Source organism: Schistocerca americana, chromosome 1 (assembly GCF_021461395.2).
Source record: "Schistocerca americana isolate TAMUIC-IGC-003095 chromosome 1, iqSchAmer2.1, whole genome shotgun sequence".
NCBI classification, from domain to species: domain Eukaryota; kingdom Metazoa; phylum Arthropoda; class Insecta; order Orthoptera; family Acrididae; genus Schistocerca; species Schistocerca americana.
This window is the reverse complement of record NC_060119.1, coordinates 785,850,731-785,869,822: the sequence shown is the minus strand read 5'-3', so window position 1 is coordinate 785,869,822 and position 19,092 is coordinate 785,850,731. Positions and strand designations below refer to the sequence as shown.

Here is a 19,092-nt window from a genome sequence, read left to right as displayed (position 1 = left end):
TTATGTTTTACTGGACGTAAGGCCCCTTCCGTAAACACTACTCTACCAACCTCTCCAATGTTGTTACTGTGTGCAAAGTTCCTCATCACTGCATTCACAACATTGTAAGCACTCTGATGTGAAAATTTTTGCACGTGCCATCCTCCCACTTTGTAATCCAGCACACATCAGAAGTAAAGATCTACTCTATCAAAGTAGAGGTATTTGTGAGATGACCCATAATTATGTGAAATTCCAGATAAGCTTTCTACATCAGCATATTGACATCTAAACTCCAGATAAGAATGAAAGGACAATAACAGAGTTGTGAATCACAACTGCCAGCCTGCCTCAAGCAGGATGGCTGGTGCAGTATGTTAACTGACTACTGGTTTGATATCACCAAGCTCCAGTTGCCAGAGGCTATCTTGTTTGAGCCACTGGCCTAACCAGCTATCAATGAACCACATAACAGCAGGCAGAGTTAACTTGCTGCACAGTGCCAAATCTAATCATTGTCTACAGACACAGTGATCCCTTGTGTGTATGCTCTGCTGTTGCATTATTAGGCTCTTTAAATATAAAGAATAAAGTTTACCACCGTTTTTCAGAGGTATGGAGTAAAACAGCAGCATTGCCATGGCTGTTGCAAAAGGGCTGTGGAAGCATGCAAGTGCAGAGCTGACCACAGCACCGTTACATCAGATGGATCAATACCACCATCCTGTTCCCTTGTTACAGGCTGGGGCCAGCACCTGCAATACCAATGACACAGCAGAAAGGCAGGACAAACACAGCAATAGTAGGCCAGTTGCTTCACCTTCTGGCCATGTCTTGTTTTAGAGTAAATGGATGGAAGTAGTGCCTCAGCACACCATATACGCATTGAACCTGTGTAAATACCATCATTTTTAGCTAAAGGGTTCACAGTCCGGCAACAGCATCTATGAGAGGACGACTGAGGACTACACCATGCGGTGGGATGACGTGGTTCTGTAAGCAGCCTCTGCAAGACTTGGGCTCCACCAGGGATGAGCCTACTGCTAGGTCTAAGTCTGTAGGAGTGGACTTGGCATCTTCCAGCTGGTGGGCCATCTTCCAGCTCACTGCAGCTGCAGCCAGCCTTCTGCCCCAGAGGGCAGTCTTTCATGAGAGGGGTGGTGCAGCCACTCCATACTGACACTGTACACATCCGTTCACAAGGGCGAGCACCACCACTGGGACTGCCATCTGCTACGTGAATCACAGTGGGTTTCCGAATCTGTCGGCATGCCCTGTCCTCAATTGAAAAGTCACACCAATATGGTGCATGATCTGCCACCATCAGCAGGTTGCTGGTCCCCTGCTGCATCATCACTACTACACTTGCTGCATTCAGAACACACCAAGGGGGCGTTCCCACTATGGAGTGACACTATAAATGCTGCAGCTTGTGTTCTAATAAAATGTGTGCTGTTAATGATGTTTTCTTGAGCCACCATCGGTCAACATCCTGATGACAATCCAATGCCTCAATTCAACTCTGCCACTCAACCTTGCCACAGCAGAGGCCACCCACCATGGGCCACTACAAAAATATAAAATTTACTTATCTTAAGAAGTAAGTACAGTTTTCTTTAGGTTTATTATAAAGGAATTCCATTGTCATTCAGCTTTTTCCTTCATAAGAAAGAGGTTTTTAATCTAGGGAAACAATTCTTACATAACTTTCAGTGATAAAACATTAATAGTAACATTCAAATGTAGAGCCTATTTCCTTCATTTGAAGATTACTACAATGGGGAGATGCAGCTCAATACCACAATAACTGAGTGATAGTCATTCAGCATTTCAAGTCTTTACTATTTCCTTCGAACAAGTAGAAGTTTAATAGTATTTAATTTTTCATTTAACCTCTAGAATGAAAATGTGTGGTTGATCAAGCAACAGGGAAATATTTATGCACCTTTAGTTGTACTGTACATATTACCTGAAAGTATATGACACTCTCACAATACGGCTTAGCCGCACCAGATGAACACTGCATTTCAAATGAAGAGGTAGCACACAATGTAGTGGTGTTGTGGATGTTAAGAATCAGAGCATGTGTTGGGGTCTAACCACAGTTTGTGAACTTTGGTCTAGCCTGGTTGCGGGACTGAGGGTGGCTGGTGGCCAGCATCCACACACTCTGCCTGAGAAAAGTTTGTGTGTGTGTGTGTGTGTGTGTGTGTGTGTGTGTGTGTGTGTGTGTGTGGCAGGGGGGGGGGGGGGGGGGGTCCTGGCTGCAGTGCTATTACAATTTTCAAATCCCATCTGCTACTAATATTTAATTGTTGATTACAATCATATATTTTGCTGTCTTCCTTGAATGAAAGTCATGTGTAGTCTCATGTCCTCCAACCTTTTTATCTCTTGCCAAAAAAATGCATCTTTGTTTCTGGCAGATAACATGTCTTTGACTATATTTGTCTGCATGTTGATGTTCCTGCTTTGTAAGTACTATTTTTTATCAAAATTTAATTGCACTGTATGTAGAGTGCAATTTCAGAATTAAAAGTTTTCAGTCATTGGCCTTCATCAACTATAGACACATGTGTGTGCATGCGTGCACACACACACACACACACACACACACACACACACACACACACGACTGTAGTCTCAGACAACTGAAACCACACTACGAGCAGCAGCGCCAGTGCATGATGGGAGTGGCAACTGGGTGGGGGTAAGGACGAGGCTGGGACAGGGAGGGAGAGGGATAGTATGGTGGGAATGGTGGACAGTGAAGTGCTGCAGGTTAGACAGAGTGCAGGGGAGAGGTGAGGAGGGGGGTAAGAAGCAGAAAAGAAGAGAATTAAAAAGACTGATGTAATGTTCCCCACGTGTTAGTGGATTTCATGACTGTGTGTTTTTGTGCAGTAGTGCTGAGACGATTTTATTGCTGCATAATAGACACTGTGATTACAATAAAACCTGTCTGTAATTTCATTATCTATGTTAAATGAACTGGACAGGCAAACTTTTTCTCTCTCTCTTCTTGATCAACCATTGTCCAGTACAGTCGCAGTTAAGCAGAGATTCTATTATTTGTGCTCATTTTGTGGGGAACTTGCCCCTCAGTATATCCTCTCTTCTCGTTACCCACCAGGCCTCAACCTCCGCTAATTTCAAGTTGCCGCCGCTCATACCTCACCTGTCATTCAACAACATCTTTGCCTTTGTACCTCCACCTCGACTGACATCTCTGCCCAAACTCTTTGCAACCGTTGGTTGCGAAAGCTTGAATTTTGTGTGTATGTTTGTGTTTGTTTGTGTGTCTATCAACCTGCCAGCGCTTTCGTTTGGTAAGTCACATCATCTTTGTTTTTAAATAATAATAATAATAATAATAATAATAATTTAATTTCATTGTGTTTGTAATTAAGAATAATAATACCTTTTTTCCTCAGCTTTTTTTTCATGAATTTGAAAAGTAAATGTGGCTTACTTTGTATGGGGGTGTCTGTTGGTGAAGGATCACGTATTAACGGCACCAATCAGTGTAATACGTTTAGTTTGCTTTCAAAATAGAACCTGCATCTAAAATTTCACTTTTAGCAAAATGAAGTCTGATAGCTTTTAGGCATAAATCACGTCCCAAAATTATACTCGCCAACAGACAATCCCAGTAGAGAAGCCTAGCTAAAAAATATGGTGGTAATTAAATTCCAAAATTTCAATATTTAATTTAAAAAAGCTAAAATAAAAGAAAAAATGGCCACCATAAAAATGGCTCCCTTAGTACAGGACTTATGTCTATATGTATGTATACATATTATTGTAAATTTGGTATCTATTACATGAAAAACCACTGTAACGAGATACAAGACAATTTCAATGAGCTGGGTAATATGAGATGTGGAGCACGATCTTTAAAAGAAAAAAACCATGAGTCGAGATGTTGCTGAAGCGCAGTACAAAAGGAGGTAAGGACATTACTGTTTTCCTTTACTCTGGTGTGCAAAAGTCAGTTAGGGAGTGTTAAATTCTAAAAAACATTGCTCACAATAGCTTGCAAATTTTTTCTGTGAATTTTGCAAAACATAATGTCAGCAAGATGGCTGCTTTCTAGAACAACGGGTCAATTTTATTAAATTCAGTGAGGTGTATTTTTTTAAATTCATGGGCTAAGTCAGTAGAAACATTAAAATGGCTACACCGCCCATAGTAGAATCAGAAGTAGACAGTGACAAGCAAACTACGGTGAGTCACGAAACTCAAAATAATGAATTATCGGCAGGTGAATCTGCACCTATGGCCGAACATACTGAAGAACCCACACAGAGTGAATCATTACCTACTAATTTTGCAGAATTGTTCACATTTTTCAGAGAACAGATGTAAGGTTTACATCGCGCTGTTCATGAACAAAATGTACACTTTATAGAAGTTCAGAAAAACAGTAACAGACAGTTTAGATGCAAAACTGCAAACAGCAGCCACTGAAATCAAAACTAATATGAGTGGTAGTTTAGACACAAAACTACAAAAGGTAACTGACAGATTAGACGCAAAACTTCAAAATCAGACTGACCGTTTAAGTAGAAAACTTCAAACTGTGGCCACTGAAATTCAAAATAACATAACAACATTAGTAAACAAAAATTTGAGTGCCACAGCCCATCAGATACAAGAAAATGTCGCCACACTTATTTGTGATGACCTTGATAGAAAATTCAGTAAAATTGAAACTAACTTCAAAAATATTAGTGATGAATTTGATGAAATGCAAAAAATATACAAGTATTTGCCCGAAGCTGTCAATCATGTAACCAAGCAGGTCGCGCAAGTTAATGCAGCATAAAGTACATTAGAAAATTCTATGCAGCAAATAACTACACAGGTACAGGCACTCACAATCGAACAGGAGAAATCTGTACAAGCGAAGTTTGTAGAGAAAGGCAATCAGTTTACTCTTGACTTTGTACACTGGTTGAACATGAAAGATGGCGAATTTCAAGATTGTTTATGGAACGAACTGCCTGTAACCATAAAGAAAGTGACAAACAAAGCTTTGCCTGCAGCAAACATGTTAGGTGAAAACACCGAACAGGTTTCTGAATGGAAACAGACACTTACACAAGAAGAAGATACGTTAAAAAGGGAGCTGGCAGTGATAAAAAACGGAGCGGGTGCAGCTGATTTATGTGTCAATAAGTTGCCAGAGGCACAGACCATGACATCTCAAGGCAGCAACACTAAATAGCTGTTCGGCAACAATGCTCAGTCTGCAATCTGATCACGTAGCTTGTGAACAGTGGGTGGCCAGTTCTCTTTCTAACATACTTGTGGAAGAGAGTTTACTAAAATACAGACAATTCCAAAATGTTACACCTGATCACGAAACACCACACCCTGTCATTTTTATCAAAAGCTTCCATGGTATACTACCAAAGTCATTGAACAATAAAAAGAAAACACAGTTTGTCACAACCCATATTCAAGGTGATGGAGCCTTATGGGCGAGTGAAGTAATAGATTATTGCCATACTTATGAGGAATTTGAGAAAGCTATTCTAAATAAGTACTGGTCAGCAAAAACACAAGAACATTTAAGGTGTGAGGTATATAATCCCGAGATGTACAACAGTAAAGCAGGTATACTGCGTAAATATTTTGAGAAGTATATAAATAAGACAGCATATTGGGATGAACCAATGCCCAAACAAGAAGCCATATGGCTTTTAAAATCAAAATTACCAGTATCAATTAAAGAAAAGCTACTTCATGTACCAGATTCAGATGTAGAACTTTTAACGTCATCGCTTGATTCTGTTGACCAGTTACATGAAGAAGCGAAATTGAATGGGGGCAGTAATGCTTGAGTTTTGAGTAACAACAGTAATAACTATTAACAATATCACAATAAAACAGTAATGGTAACAAAAACGGAGATAGTCTGCCTCAATCTTACAATGGTAATAATAACCTAGGACAAAGGGATGGAAGAAATTCTCCTCCTTTTAATTGGAGGCGTAGGCAACACAACCATTGAGCAAGAATGAATAATGTTCAACTGACTGATTATTGTAAACTGTTAAAAAAAAAACGTATTTCTGTAATAAAAACCTATATGATGATTCCTAAAAATTACTACCTTAATGTTTTTTCTAACAATGTAATTTGTTCATCCTGATTAATCATACTAAATGATCGCTTTTGTCAATGTGTAACGTTTTTAAATTCTATGAGAAAGGAACTGGGTGCCTATGCCTTTCCTGTCGTTCCGGCAGGATCGCACCCAAATGGGAGGGCAAATTACATTCCTAGCAAAGCTAAAACAGGCTCCAGCTGAAACAAATAAGATGAAAAAAATAAGAATAAAATAAAATAAAATGGACAATCTAAAGACTAAAAGTTAATGAAGTGTTGTAAATTTTTAATTTTTTTTCTTAAAGACTTAAAAAACTTTTAAAAATTTAGTGGGCTGTGTAATGTTCCCCAAGTGTTAGCGGCTTTCGTGACTCTGTGCTTTCATGCAATAGCGATGAGACGATTTTATCGCTGCATAATAGACACTGTGATTACAATAAAACCTGTCTGTAATTTCATTATCTATGTTAAATAAACTGGACTGGCAATCTTTTTGTTCTCTCTCTTCTTGATCAGCCATTGTCCGGTAAGGTAGCAGTTAAGTAGAGATTCTGTTATTTGTGCTCATTTTGCATAATAATAATAATAATAATAATTATTATTATTATTATTATTATTATTATTATTATTATTTCTTTCTTTTCTCAGACGTTATGTCTGGTCAAAAATGGAAAGTGACACGGACCTATGTATAAGTTTGGATGTAGCTGTATTGCATTGATGTACTGGTGGATATTGTGTGGTATAACTCCTGCAGTTGATAGTATAATTGGTATAATGTCAACTTTATCCTGATGCCACATGTCCTTGACTTCCTCAGCCAGTTGGATGTATTTTTCAATTTTTTCTCTGGTTTTCTTTTGTATATTTGTTGTATTTGGTATGGATATTTCGATTAGTTATGTTAATTTCTTCTTTTTATTGGTGATTATGATGTCAGGTTTGTTATGTGGTGTTGTTTTATCTGTTATAATGGTTCTGTTCCAGTATAATTTGTATTCATTATTCTCCAGTACATTTTGTGGCGAACACTTGTATGTGGGAACGTGTTGTTTTATTAGTTTATGTTGTATGACAAGTTGTTGATGTATTATTTTTGCTACATTGTCATGTCTTCTGGGGTATTCTGTATTTGCTAGTATTGTACATCCGCTTGTGATGTGATCTACTGTTTCTATTTGTTGTTTGCAAAGTCTGCATTTATCTGTTGTGGTATTGGGATCTTTAATAATATGCTTGCTGTAATATCTGGTGTTTATTGTTTGATCCTGTATTGCAGTCATGAATCCTTCCATCTCACTGTATATATTGCCTTTTCTTAGCCATGTGTTGGATGCGTCTTGATCGCTGTGTGGCTGTGTTTGATGATGTGAGTGCTTGCCTTGTAGTGTTTTCTTTTTCCAATTTACTTTCTCCGTATCTGTTGATGTTATGTGATCTAGAGGGTTGTAGAAGTGGTTATGAAATTGCAGTGGTGTAGCCGATGTATTTATATGAGTGATTGCTTTGTGTATTTTGCTAGTTTCTGCTCGTTCTAGAAAGAATTTTCTTAAATTGTCTACCTGTCCATAATGTAGGTTTTTTATGTCGATAAATCCCCTTCCTCCTTCCTTTCTGCTTAATGTGAATCTTTCTGTTGCTGAATGTATGTGATGTATTCTATATTTGTGGCATTGTGATCGTGTAAGTGTATTGAGTGCTTCTAGGTCTGTGTTACTCCATTTCACTATTCCAAATGAGTAGGTCAATATTGGTATAGCATAAGTATTTATAGCTTTTGTCTTGTTTCTTGCTGTCAATTCTGTTTTCAGTATTTTTGTTAGTCTTTGTCTATATTTTTCTTTTAATTCTTCTTTAATATTTGTATTATCTATTCCTATTTTTTGTCTGTATCCTAGGTATTTATAGACATCTGGTTTTTCCATCGCTTCTATGCAGTCGCTGTGGTTATCCAATATGTGATCTTACTGTTTAGTGTGTTTTCCCTTGACTATGCTATTTTTCTTACATTTGTCTGTTCCAAAAGCCATATTTATATCATTGCTGAATACTTCTGTTATCTTTAGTAATTGGTTCAGTTGTTGATTTGTTGCTGCCAGTAGTTTTAGATCATCCATGTATAGCAAATGTGTGATTTTGTGTGGGTATGTTCCAGTAATATTGTATCCATAATTTGTATTATTTAACATGTTGGATAGTGGGTTCAGAACAAGGCAGAACCAGAAAGGACTTAATGAGTCTCCTTGGTATATTCCACACTTAATCTGTATTTGCTGTGATGTGATATTATTTGAATTTGTTTGGATATTAAGTGTTGTTTTCCAATTTTTCATTACTATGTTTAGGAACTGTATCAATTTAGGATCTACTTTGTATATTTCCAATATTTGTAGTAACCATGAGTGGGGTACACTATCAAAAGCTTTTTGGTAATCAATGTATGCGTAGTGTAGCGACCTTTGTTTAGTTTTAGCTTGATATGTCACCTCTGCATCTATTATCAGTTGCTCTTTACACCCTCGTGCTCCTTTGCAACAGCCTTTTTGTTCTTCATTTATAATTTTGTTCTGTGTTGTATGTGTCATTAATTTCTGTGTAATGACTGAAGTTAATATTTTGTATATTGTTGGTAGGCATGTTATGGGGCGATATTTAGCTGGGTTTGCTGTGTCTGCTTGATCTTTAGGTTTCAGGTAAGTTATTCCATGTGTAAGTGTATCAGGAAATGTGTACTGCAATGTAACTGTTAAATAATTTAGTTAGATGTGAATGTGTTGAGGTGAACTTCTTTAGCCACAAATTTGCTATTTTATCATTTCCAGGGGCTTTCCAATTGTGTGTAGAATTAATTGCTCGGGTGACTTCACATCGCAAAATTATCACTTCAGGCATTTGTGGTATCATCTTGTCTGTTTCTGCTTGTATCCACCCTGCATGCCTGTTATGTTGTACCAGATTTGACCATATGTTGCTCCAGAAGTGTTCCATGTCTGTTATGTTTGGTGGATTGTCTAAATTAATGTGTGTGCTATCTATTGTCTGGTAAAATTTCTTTTGGTTTGTGTTGAATGTTTGGTTTTGTTTCCTTCTATTTTCACTTTTTTTGTATCTTCTAAGTCGTTTGGCCAATGCTTGTAATTTCTGCTTCTTTTCATCTAATTGCTCTATCGCTTCTTGTTGTGAGATTTTACATAACCTTTTTCGTTTTTTTTTCTGACATTTCATTTCTTATAAATTGTGTTAGCTGTCTGATGTCTTTTCTCAGTTTTTCTATTCTGATCTGTAGCCTGTGTTGCCATGCTGGTTTTGTGGGTTTCTTCTGTGTGTTGGTTGGTTCTGATCTCTGCCTAGTGTGTATATTTAGTGTAGTGAGCGCTCCTATATAAACCAGTAGTTGTAACTCTTCCATAGTTGTGTTTTCATTTATTTTGTTGTGTATGATTGTGTTGATAGTTTTTATTGTTGTTTCGACTTGTGGGTTATTTGGCGGTCTATGCAAGAATGGTCTAATGTCTGTATTTGTGTCTTTGTATTCTATATATGTCAGCTGAAATTTTTCTTCTATATCTAATATGTGTGTCACTTCGTGTTCTATTTGTGCTTGTTCTGGTGGCTGTCTTAAGATTTCCTTTTCCTCTGACTGTTTAATTGATGCGTGTTGTTCTTTGTTTGTTTGCTCTGGGATGTTTGAGTCCATTACTGTATTTTCTTCTTCTTCTTCTTCTTCTTCTTCTGATTGCACATTATTTTGTTCCAGTATTTGTTGTACTTGTTGTTTGATGTTTTCTAATTCTGACTGGGGTATCCTGTTATTTTTGATTATTACACAGATCTGATCAGCTAGTCGTTGTTCTGTTAAAAATTTTAATTCTGGGTATCTGGTAATAAATGTTGTGTATACTTGTGATCTGTATCCAGTTGTGTTGGTTCCTAGGTTTGTTGCTTGGTAATAACAGAACATGAGGTGTCTGTTAACTTCACCTGACCATCTCATCCTCTGACTTTGTTTTCCTTCTAGGGTGGTTGCAGGAAGCATATCCTGTAAAACACCTCTATTCGGATTTAAATCATTTTCCAGTTGGCTAGCAGTGTCGTTATCACTGTGGGCGGGCATAGGGTTTAAGCGTCGTCCCCGACCATGATGGCGCTTGTCCGAGGCTTCTTTAGTTCTGTCCTGAACCAACTAATCACACTAAAAGGGGGGGGTTAGCCCTATTAGTGGTTTGTTCTTTTCATCGCCTTTTACGACTGGCAGAACATACCGGAGGCCTATTCTTTTCCCGGGCCTCCACGAGGTTTATTATTATTATTATTATTATTATTATTATTACTATTATTTAATTTCATCGTGTTTGTAATTAAGAATAATCATACCTTTTTTCCTCAGCTTTGTTTTTTCATGAATTTGAAAAGTAAATGTGGCTTACTTTGTGTGGGGGTGTCTGTTGGTGAATAATTGTGTATTAACGGCACCAATCAGTGCAATACGTTTGGTTTGCTTTCAAAATAGAACCTGCATCTAAAATTTCACTTTTAGCAAAACGAAGCCTGATAGCTTTAAGGCGTAAATCACGTCCCAAAATTATACTCGCCAACAGACAATCCCGGTAGGGAAGCCTAGCTAAAAATATGGTAGTAATTAAATTCCAAAATTTCAATATTTAATTTCAAAATGATAAAAGAAAAAACAGCCACTATACTGGGTATGTGCAACCACTGTGCTGCATTCTATGTAGGCATGACAACCAACAAGCTGTCTATCTCCATGAATGGTCACTGACAAGCTGTGGCCAAGAAACAAGTGGATCACTCTGTTGCTGAACATGATGCCAAAAATGATATCCTTCATTTCAATGGCCACTTCACAGCCTGTGCCATATGGGTCCTTTCCATCAACACCAGCATTTCTGAATTGCACAGGTGGGAACTTTCCTGCAATACATTCTACATTTCCGTAACCCTCCTGGACTCAACCTTTGTTAGCCAACGTCCTCATCCATTCAGCCCCTTCCCTGTTCCCATTCCAGCACTACACAGCTGTCATCCCACCACCACACTGAGTCTTTTTATTTCTCTTCTTTTCTGCTACTTCCCCCCCCCCCCCCCAACCCCCCACACCTCTCCTCTGCCCACCGTCTAACCTGCTGCACTTCACTGTCTGCCACCCCCACCATACTATCTCTCCCCCTCCCCACCCCAGCCTCCTTGTTACCCACATCCAGTCGCCACTTCCATCATGCACTGGTGCTGCTGCTCGCAGTGTGGTTTCAGTTGCCTGAGACTGCAGTCATGTGCGTGAGTCTGTGTGTGTGTGTGTGTGTGTGTGTGTGTGTGTGTGTGTGTGTGCGTGTGTGTGAGAGAGAGAGAGAGAGAGAGAGAGCTCGCACGCATGTCTATTGCTGGTGAAGGCCAATGGTCATAAGCTTTAACTGTGAAAGTCTTTTTGTTGTGCCTATGTGTGACCAAGCATCTCCACTGTATGGTGAGTATCAACTTTCCTTCTCATGATATTTTTACATTCATCCTGGATTTCCCATTGTTTGATTTAATTGCACTCTAGTATTAGTGTATATACTGTTTTTTGAAGTAAATATAATTCATATAACCTTACTTTCTTTGATCACTCTAGCTGACATTTTATTATTTACATCTACAGGAGTAAGGAAGTAAGTTTAGACTTAAAATTCCTCTCAGTAGTGAGGTTAACTGACATGGAAAATAAGCTCATAAAGTGCAAGATTAGGCATGGCCCTTTTGAAGGCTACGGCCTAGCATTCAACAGAAGTGACCTGGGTAAGTCACTGAAAGGATGGACAGATGGACACTTGAAACACACTTATCACAAATAGGAGTGAAGTGTCTCTATCACTGCACCAGGTCACACAATTCTTGTCATCCAATTCCTGATCACATTTGATGCTGAAAAAGTAGTGAGTATCCTTCCTTGGATGCTAAAAGTATTGGGTTGATGCTCAAGTTCGTAGTTTCTTTCCACAAGTTTAATAAACCCCGTGTATACACATCACAGAGACTTTAGTCACCATCAATAATACACACTATGTGATCGAAAGTATCCAGGCACCCCCAAAAACATACGTTCTTCTTATTATGTGCACGGTGCTGCCACATACTCCATATCAGTGACCTCTGTAGTCCTTAGACATCGCGAGAGAGCAGAATGGCGTACTCCGTGGAACTCAGGGGCTTCGAACGTGATCAGGTGATTGGGTGTCACTTGTGTCACACGTCTGTAAGTGAGATTTTCACACTCCTAAACATCCCTAGGTCCACTGTTTCTAATGTGACAGTGAAGTGGAAATGTGAAGGGACATGTACAGCACAAAAGCGTACACGTTGACCTCGTCTGTTGACTGACACAGACCGCCGACTGTTGAAGAGGGTCATAATGCGTAATACGCAGACATCTATCCAGACCATCACACAGGTATTCAGGATCCATTGCAAGTACTATGACAGTTAGCCAGGAGGTAAGAAAACTTGGATTTCATGATCAAGCGGCTGCTCATAAGCCACACATCACGTCAGTAAATGCCAAATGATGCCTCGCTTGGTGTAAGGAGTGTAAACACTGGATGACTGAACAGTGGAAAAACACTGTGTGGAGTGACAAATCACGGCACACAATGTGGCGATCGAATGGTAGGGGTGGGTATGGCGAATGCCTAGTGAACATCATCTGCCAGCAAGTGTAGTGCCAACAGTAAAATTCAGAGGCGGTGGTGTCATGGTGCGGTTGTGTTTTTTCATTGAGGGGGCTTGCACCCCTTGTTGTTTTGCATGGCACTGTCACAACACAGGCCTACATTGATGTTTTGAGCACCTTCTTGCTTCCCACTGTTGAAGAGCAACTCAGGGATGGTGGTTGCATCTTTCAAAACGATCAAGCACCTGTTCATAATGCATGGCCTGTGGTGAAGTGGTTACACGACAATAACATCCCTGTAATGGACTGGCCTGGGTAGAGTGGTTACACGACAATAACATCCCTGTAATGGACTGGCCTGGGTAGAGTGGTTACACAACAATAACATCCCTTTAATGGACTGGCCTGCACACAGTCCCGATGTGAATCCTATAGAACACCTTTTGGGATGTTTTGGAATGGCGACTTCACGCCAGGGCACACCGATGACTGACATAGATACCTCTCCTCAGAGCAGCACTCCGTGAAGAATGGGCTGCCATTCCCCAAGAAACCTTCCAGCATCTGATTGAACGAATGCCTGCGAGAGTAGATGCTGTCATCAAGGCTAAGGGTGGGCCAACACCATATTGAATTCCAGCATTACCAATGGAGTGTGCCACAAACTTATAAGTCATTTTCAGCCAGGTGTCCGGATACTTTTGATCACATAGTGTATTCTACTTCACTATTTACAACAGTCAGCGAATGCTAGGGCAACTTTTTGATTCCGTGACTGTAGAAATCATGTGGTTTGAGGTGAAGCACAGCAGTTTCATCCAGAAAGGAAGTATCTTTAAGGCTTTTCAACAGAGAGTGGAAAAAGTGAAAATCTGGACACAAGATCAGGTGACTAAAGAGGGTGCAGAATGACTTCCCAACACAACTCCTGTACAGTGTTTTTTGTCAGTCTAACAGAATTTGGGCAGGCATTATCATGGAGTAGCATCACTTATCATCTTCCTCGTCATTGTTATTGGACTGGGTCCACAAAACATCTCAGCTGTTGACGATAAATGTCAGGAGTCATGGGGAAGCAATTTTTAGTACACCCACAGTTGCTGTTCCACCAGATGCATAACATCATCTTGGATGTGTGCTTCATCATATTTGCCATTCCTCAGGTACACTGACATGGATCATTGTGGATTAATATGTTTAAATGACCTTCATCAAACCCCAAAGTTCTTCCTGAACATGGAGAGCCACTAATGTAAAACAATTCTCCTTTTTTTTAAAAAAAATGTTTTTGCTGTGCTCTGTCCAATGACATTATCTCCATACATGCTGCAAATGTTTCTGGCTGCCTCTGCTGCTGTCACACCTCTGCTAAACTCAAACAGAAGAGTATGTCGAAAATGTTCTGATTTCTCCACTTGGCACACCATTTTCCACCGCATCTACAGCTCCACTCAGTATCTCCAAATGACAAAACAACAATATGTAAACTCAAATAGCAACAGTGAACTACAAATAAAAAATGACAATCACTGAATGAACCAACAGCAACTGGAATAGTGCCATGTGAAACAAAAACGCTATGGACTTATGCACCAACCTAATACATTCTTCCTTGCATGCAGCTGGTTTAAGTAATGTGAAAGATTGTGTGCATTAAAAAACAGTATAAATAGAATAATGGGGGATTCAGGATGGAATAACAACAATATGGAAGGGATAGATTGGCAAGGTTGGGCCTTAGCACCTAGACAACAGTGGCTGTGTGTGCGTGTGTGTGTGTGTGTGTGTGTGTGTGTGTGTGTGTGTGTGTATTTTCTACTTCTGAAGGACTTTGTCCAAACGCTGAATATTTCCAGCATTCTTTTTTCATGGTGTCTGTCTGCCACTCAACACCTCCTCTATGTGGCAATTAACAAGCAACCCCTTCCATTTTTCCGATAATGGAAGATGTTACACAGCAAAGAGTGACCCACCAATATTACCTACTGGAAAGTCCGCCCCGGTAGCTGAGTGGTCAGCGTGACAGACTGTCAATCCTAAGGGCCCGGGTTCGATTCCTGGCTGGGTCGGAGATTTTCTCCGCTCAAGGACTGGGTGTTGTGTTGTCCTAATCATCATCATTTCATCCCCATCGACGCGCAGGTCGCCGAAGTAGCGTCAAATCGAAAGACCTGCACCAGGCGAACGGTCTACCCGACGGGAGGCCCTAGCCACATGACATTTCCATTTCCATTTACCTACTGGAAAAAAAGGAGTTAAATTCAGGTTAAGAAGTAGGTACTAATGTTGCACAGATTTAGCTATTGACATCACAATAATAAATTGTCTGGCAGTGAAATGTTAGCAAAAAACAACAGAGGTGCAAAGAATAAAAAATATGACTGGATGACAAGAACACAAGTCAAATGGCAGAATGAGAAAAAAGGAAAAGGTATGAAAACCAAAAGTGTCACTCAGCACAGTACAATTCCTTATTTTTTGCATCATCATTGCCAGCTTTAACTGTTGAGCCTCTTGGCATTTCTTTCAGCTATTCCTCACAAGCTAATGAGTTCAGTCACTTTGAAAACCTTCCTCTTACTGATTATTAGTGATTACATATGTCAGGTTTTATTATGATACCAATTACAATAGGGACTGATGACCTTAGCAGTTAAGTCCCATAAGATTTCACACACATTTGAACCAATTACAAGGCAAGTGCAGCCATGCTAGAGAGATACTTGGTTGGAACTTAACCTCATAGTTTCTTTTGATTACTGAGGGCGGCTCCACAGTGGAGTAAAGACATCACTGCTTTAACACTTACAGCACGGTGCCCGTATGCCATACGGGTGCGGCCACCCTGACCTTGGCGACGGCGCCCATATACCGTACGGGCGAGCCTTTGTTTGGCTCCATAAATGTGTTTAGCGCGTCTCCGAAGCAGTTTCGTCAACTAATGTGGAGGTATTTCATTCTTCTTCCGCAAGAGGCAAGCACTTATCGGCTATTTCATCCTGGGAGCGGCTGTGAGCACTGCAAAGATGAAGTTACCTGCACTTCATTCACAGATGTTTACGATCATGAAAATATCGTGCAGCGAGTTGACGGAGGCAGAGATCTTAGATATTCTTTATGGAGATGCAGGATCTGAAATTGACGATTCTGACAAAGAGGATTCATACTCTCTACATGAAAGTACAAGTGATTATTCAGGCATGCATTGTCTCAATTGTTCATAAAGTGAAGAGTTGATTACTGCATTTTGTATTGTGAGTAGCGTTCATTACTTCACTTGCATTTAGTACCTTTTAGTACCAATCTTAGCATTATTTTTTGTTCTATGCAGACAATGGTACAGACCATCAGTCACCATCTGTGGTACCTGGTCGTGTGTGTCTCACTGAGCACAAAGAGCAAGATTGGTCGGAACTGGACGATCAGCCAGCACTGCCGGATTTCCAGGAAGTAGTTGGCGTAGCATCGCATTTTTCAGATGCCACTGAGGAGCTTCGATATTTTAGTTATTACTTTGATGACGACCTTATTCAGTTCATCAAAAGTGAAACGAATCTGTACGCTGGTAACGTTATTACGACAATGAAACGCAAAGGTAACCTGAAAATAAACTCTGTTTGGCATAAGTGGTTTGCAGTAAAACTGCAAGAGATTTACTGGTCTCTCAGTATTATTTTGCATATGTGTGTCGTCAAATTGCCGAAAATCAGTGATTATTGTTCAACAGACCTGTTTCTGCAGACAGGATTTGTGAGTAAATTGTTGAGTCGCGATTGATTTTGCGCTACATTGTCGATGTTACACTTGAACGACAATGCTACGTTCATTAGCAGAGGCGAAGAAAAGCACAATCCACTTCACAACGTGAGGCCTTTGTTTGATTTCTTTGTGAATAAAAGCAAAATTAGTTTTTGTCCAGGCATGAATCTGTCAATAGATGAGGCAATGTGTCCCTTTCGTGGTAGAATAAGCTTCGGAGTATACATGAAAAACAAACCCAATAAATATTAAATAAAACTGTATGCTCTCTGCGATTCATCAACTGGTTATATGCTAAACTGTGATGTATATACAGGTTCTGCAGGCAGTGTTGACAATAGTATCCAGGGCCTTGTAGAAAGGTTGTGTTCACAGTACTTTGGCAAAGGACATTGCATTTATATGGATAGGTACTACACCAGTCCATCTCTTTTGGACATGTTGTGGGAAAATAAAGCTCTTGGAGTGGGAACTCTAATGAAAAACAGGAAAGGTTTGCGACAAATATTCAGAACACTAAAACTAAAAAAAGATAGTTTTTCAAAGGAAACACCATCTCTTGGCAGTGAAGTGGAAGTCAAAACAAGATGTTTTTTGTCTTTCCACAAAGCATAAGTCTACCAGCATTAGTATTCAAGTGGGGGCCAAAGGTGGAATAGCACAAATTGTAAAGCCAGACGTTATTATTGATTACAATAAGAATAAAGCTGGGGTTGACAGAGCAGATCACTTCTCCAGCTATTATCCGTTTACCCGAAAAACTTCGAAGTGGTGGTTAAAGCTGTTTTTCCACTTGTTTATCGTGTCAACTGTCAACAGTTTTATTTTATATAAAGAGAACACTAGGAAGAATGTATCCCTAGCAGACTTCATTCACAGAGTGGGGAAGAAATTGGCTGAGAAGAATGGAAATATTTTTCAGCAACAAGCCGTTTCATCCTCACAAACTGAAAGGACATTTGCAAGGCACTTTCCAGAGAAGGTCCCACCCACTGCAAACAGGGTCAATACTACTAGGTATTGTAAATTATGTTCATCGCAGACAGGGGGAAGAAAGAGACGGATAAGCGCATCAGGAAGGAAATTAGATGGTGGTGCAAGGGCTGTGGCGTTGGCCTTTGCGTCCCACGGTGTTTCCAGGATTTTCACACAAAGGCTAACTACATCTGAACTATTAAAATACTCTAGTTTACGGGTACCTGCAGTTAGACAGTCCAGTGATATTTTGTTTTAAATTTAGATAAAGTAATAATGACATTACTCAAGAGAGAGATCATGTAAAACTTTTTTATCCACGATATTTTTGTGCTTTCTTTTTTAATTATAGCACCCATTTGTATTTTATATTGTAAAAGAAGCTCAAATTCATGTAAAGCTCTTACTTTTTCCTTTTAAGTGATGCAAGAACCATATTCATATCATTTTTCTGTTCTTTGCAACCTAATTTCAAACATTCATTAAATATGCCAGTTCACAGCCAAGTGCCGGATGTAAAGAGGGCAGTGTTGAAAGTGTTAATTGACACATGTAGTGAAAAATCATTCCCACATTCTGAGGTAACTCTCAAACATTACAACAAATATCAGAAACTGAAATAAAAACTTTGCCACCAAAGAACCTGCTGCAGACCTTACACTGTGTGACAGTTTCAGGAGGTGAGACAGCCGTCCACACTGCATGCTAGCCAATACTAGTCTGCATTATCAAACAAACTTCTGCTGTGTGATACTGGCTTGACATTTATAGCAAGGAAATAATCAGAAATTCTGCACCATGTGAACTTGGAATACATTCATCATTATTACCTAAATTACAGTTCACATTATCACCTCTTATAAAAATCTTTTCTACTGTGCAAATTGTATCTTTTTGTTTCTGACACTTGTTTTGTAAAAAAAAAGAGAGAGAGATTCGTGACAAGCAAACTCCCTTTGAATCACAAAAATTAAAAACAATAGTAAGGCAGCAGGCAATTACTGCAGAAAATGGATTTTCTTCGTAGTTAATATATGCAATAAGCAAGAAAAAATATAAATTATAGATTAGAAGGACGCTACTGACAGAGTCATAATATTTATGAATAGCAACAAGCTATGCTGTGAATTAGAAGGCCTAATTATAAATAAAAAAAGGTCACAAAATTTTAAAAAATTATAATTAATAATGATCACTGTAACCAAACTGTACCGTAACATGTTGGCTTTGTGTCTGTGATCCTTTGCAGGCTCTTCCTGTTCTTCAAGAGCATTGAAACGGTCTAATGTATTATCTACAGAATCTGTTGGACAGAAAGGCATACATATCAACATTTAAAAACAAATGAATATACACTTCAGTACTATGATGAGATCTTAGACACTTTACATATGAAGAGTGCACATTCATGCAGTTATCAAAATAATAGAAATGTTTGAATAAACTTTTCTATTAGAATCTTGGAACACATTCTGTCTGCAATACAGATACAATTCTTCACATCAGGGACACAGGCAACCAGTGAATTGTTTCCACATAAATGTTGAATCCCCTTCCATGAAACATGGACCTTGCCATTGGTGGGGATGCTGGCAGGC

The 19,092-nt window shown here is 39.3% G+C and overlaps 1 protein-coding gene across 2 annotated transcripts in view; it reads right to left on the bottom strand.

Annotated features, from left to right (window-relative positions):
- LOC124612355 (alpha-2-macroglobulin receptor-associated protein) overlaps nucleotides 1-19,092 on the bottom strand; it is an 84,895-nt gene that overhangs the window by 19,366 nt on the left and 46,437 nt on the right. For both annotated transcript variants that reach the window (XM_047140513.1, XM_047140522.1), the window contains exon 5: nucleotides 18,707-18,797. In XM_047140513.1, the coding sequence (XP_046996469.1) occupies nucleotides 18,707-18,797 (91 nt within the window). The remainder of the gene's footprint in view (nucleotides 1-18,706; nucleotides 18,798-19,092) is intronic.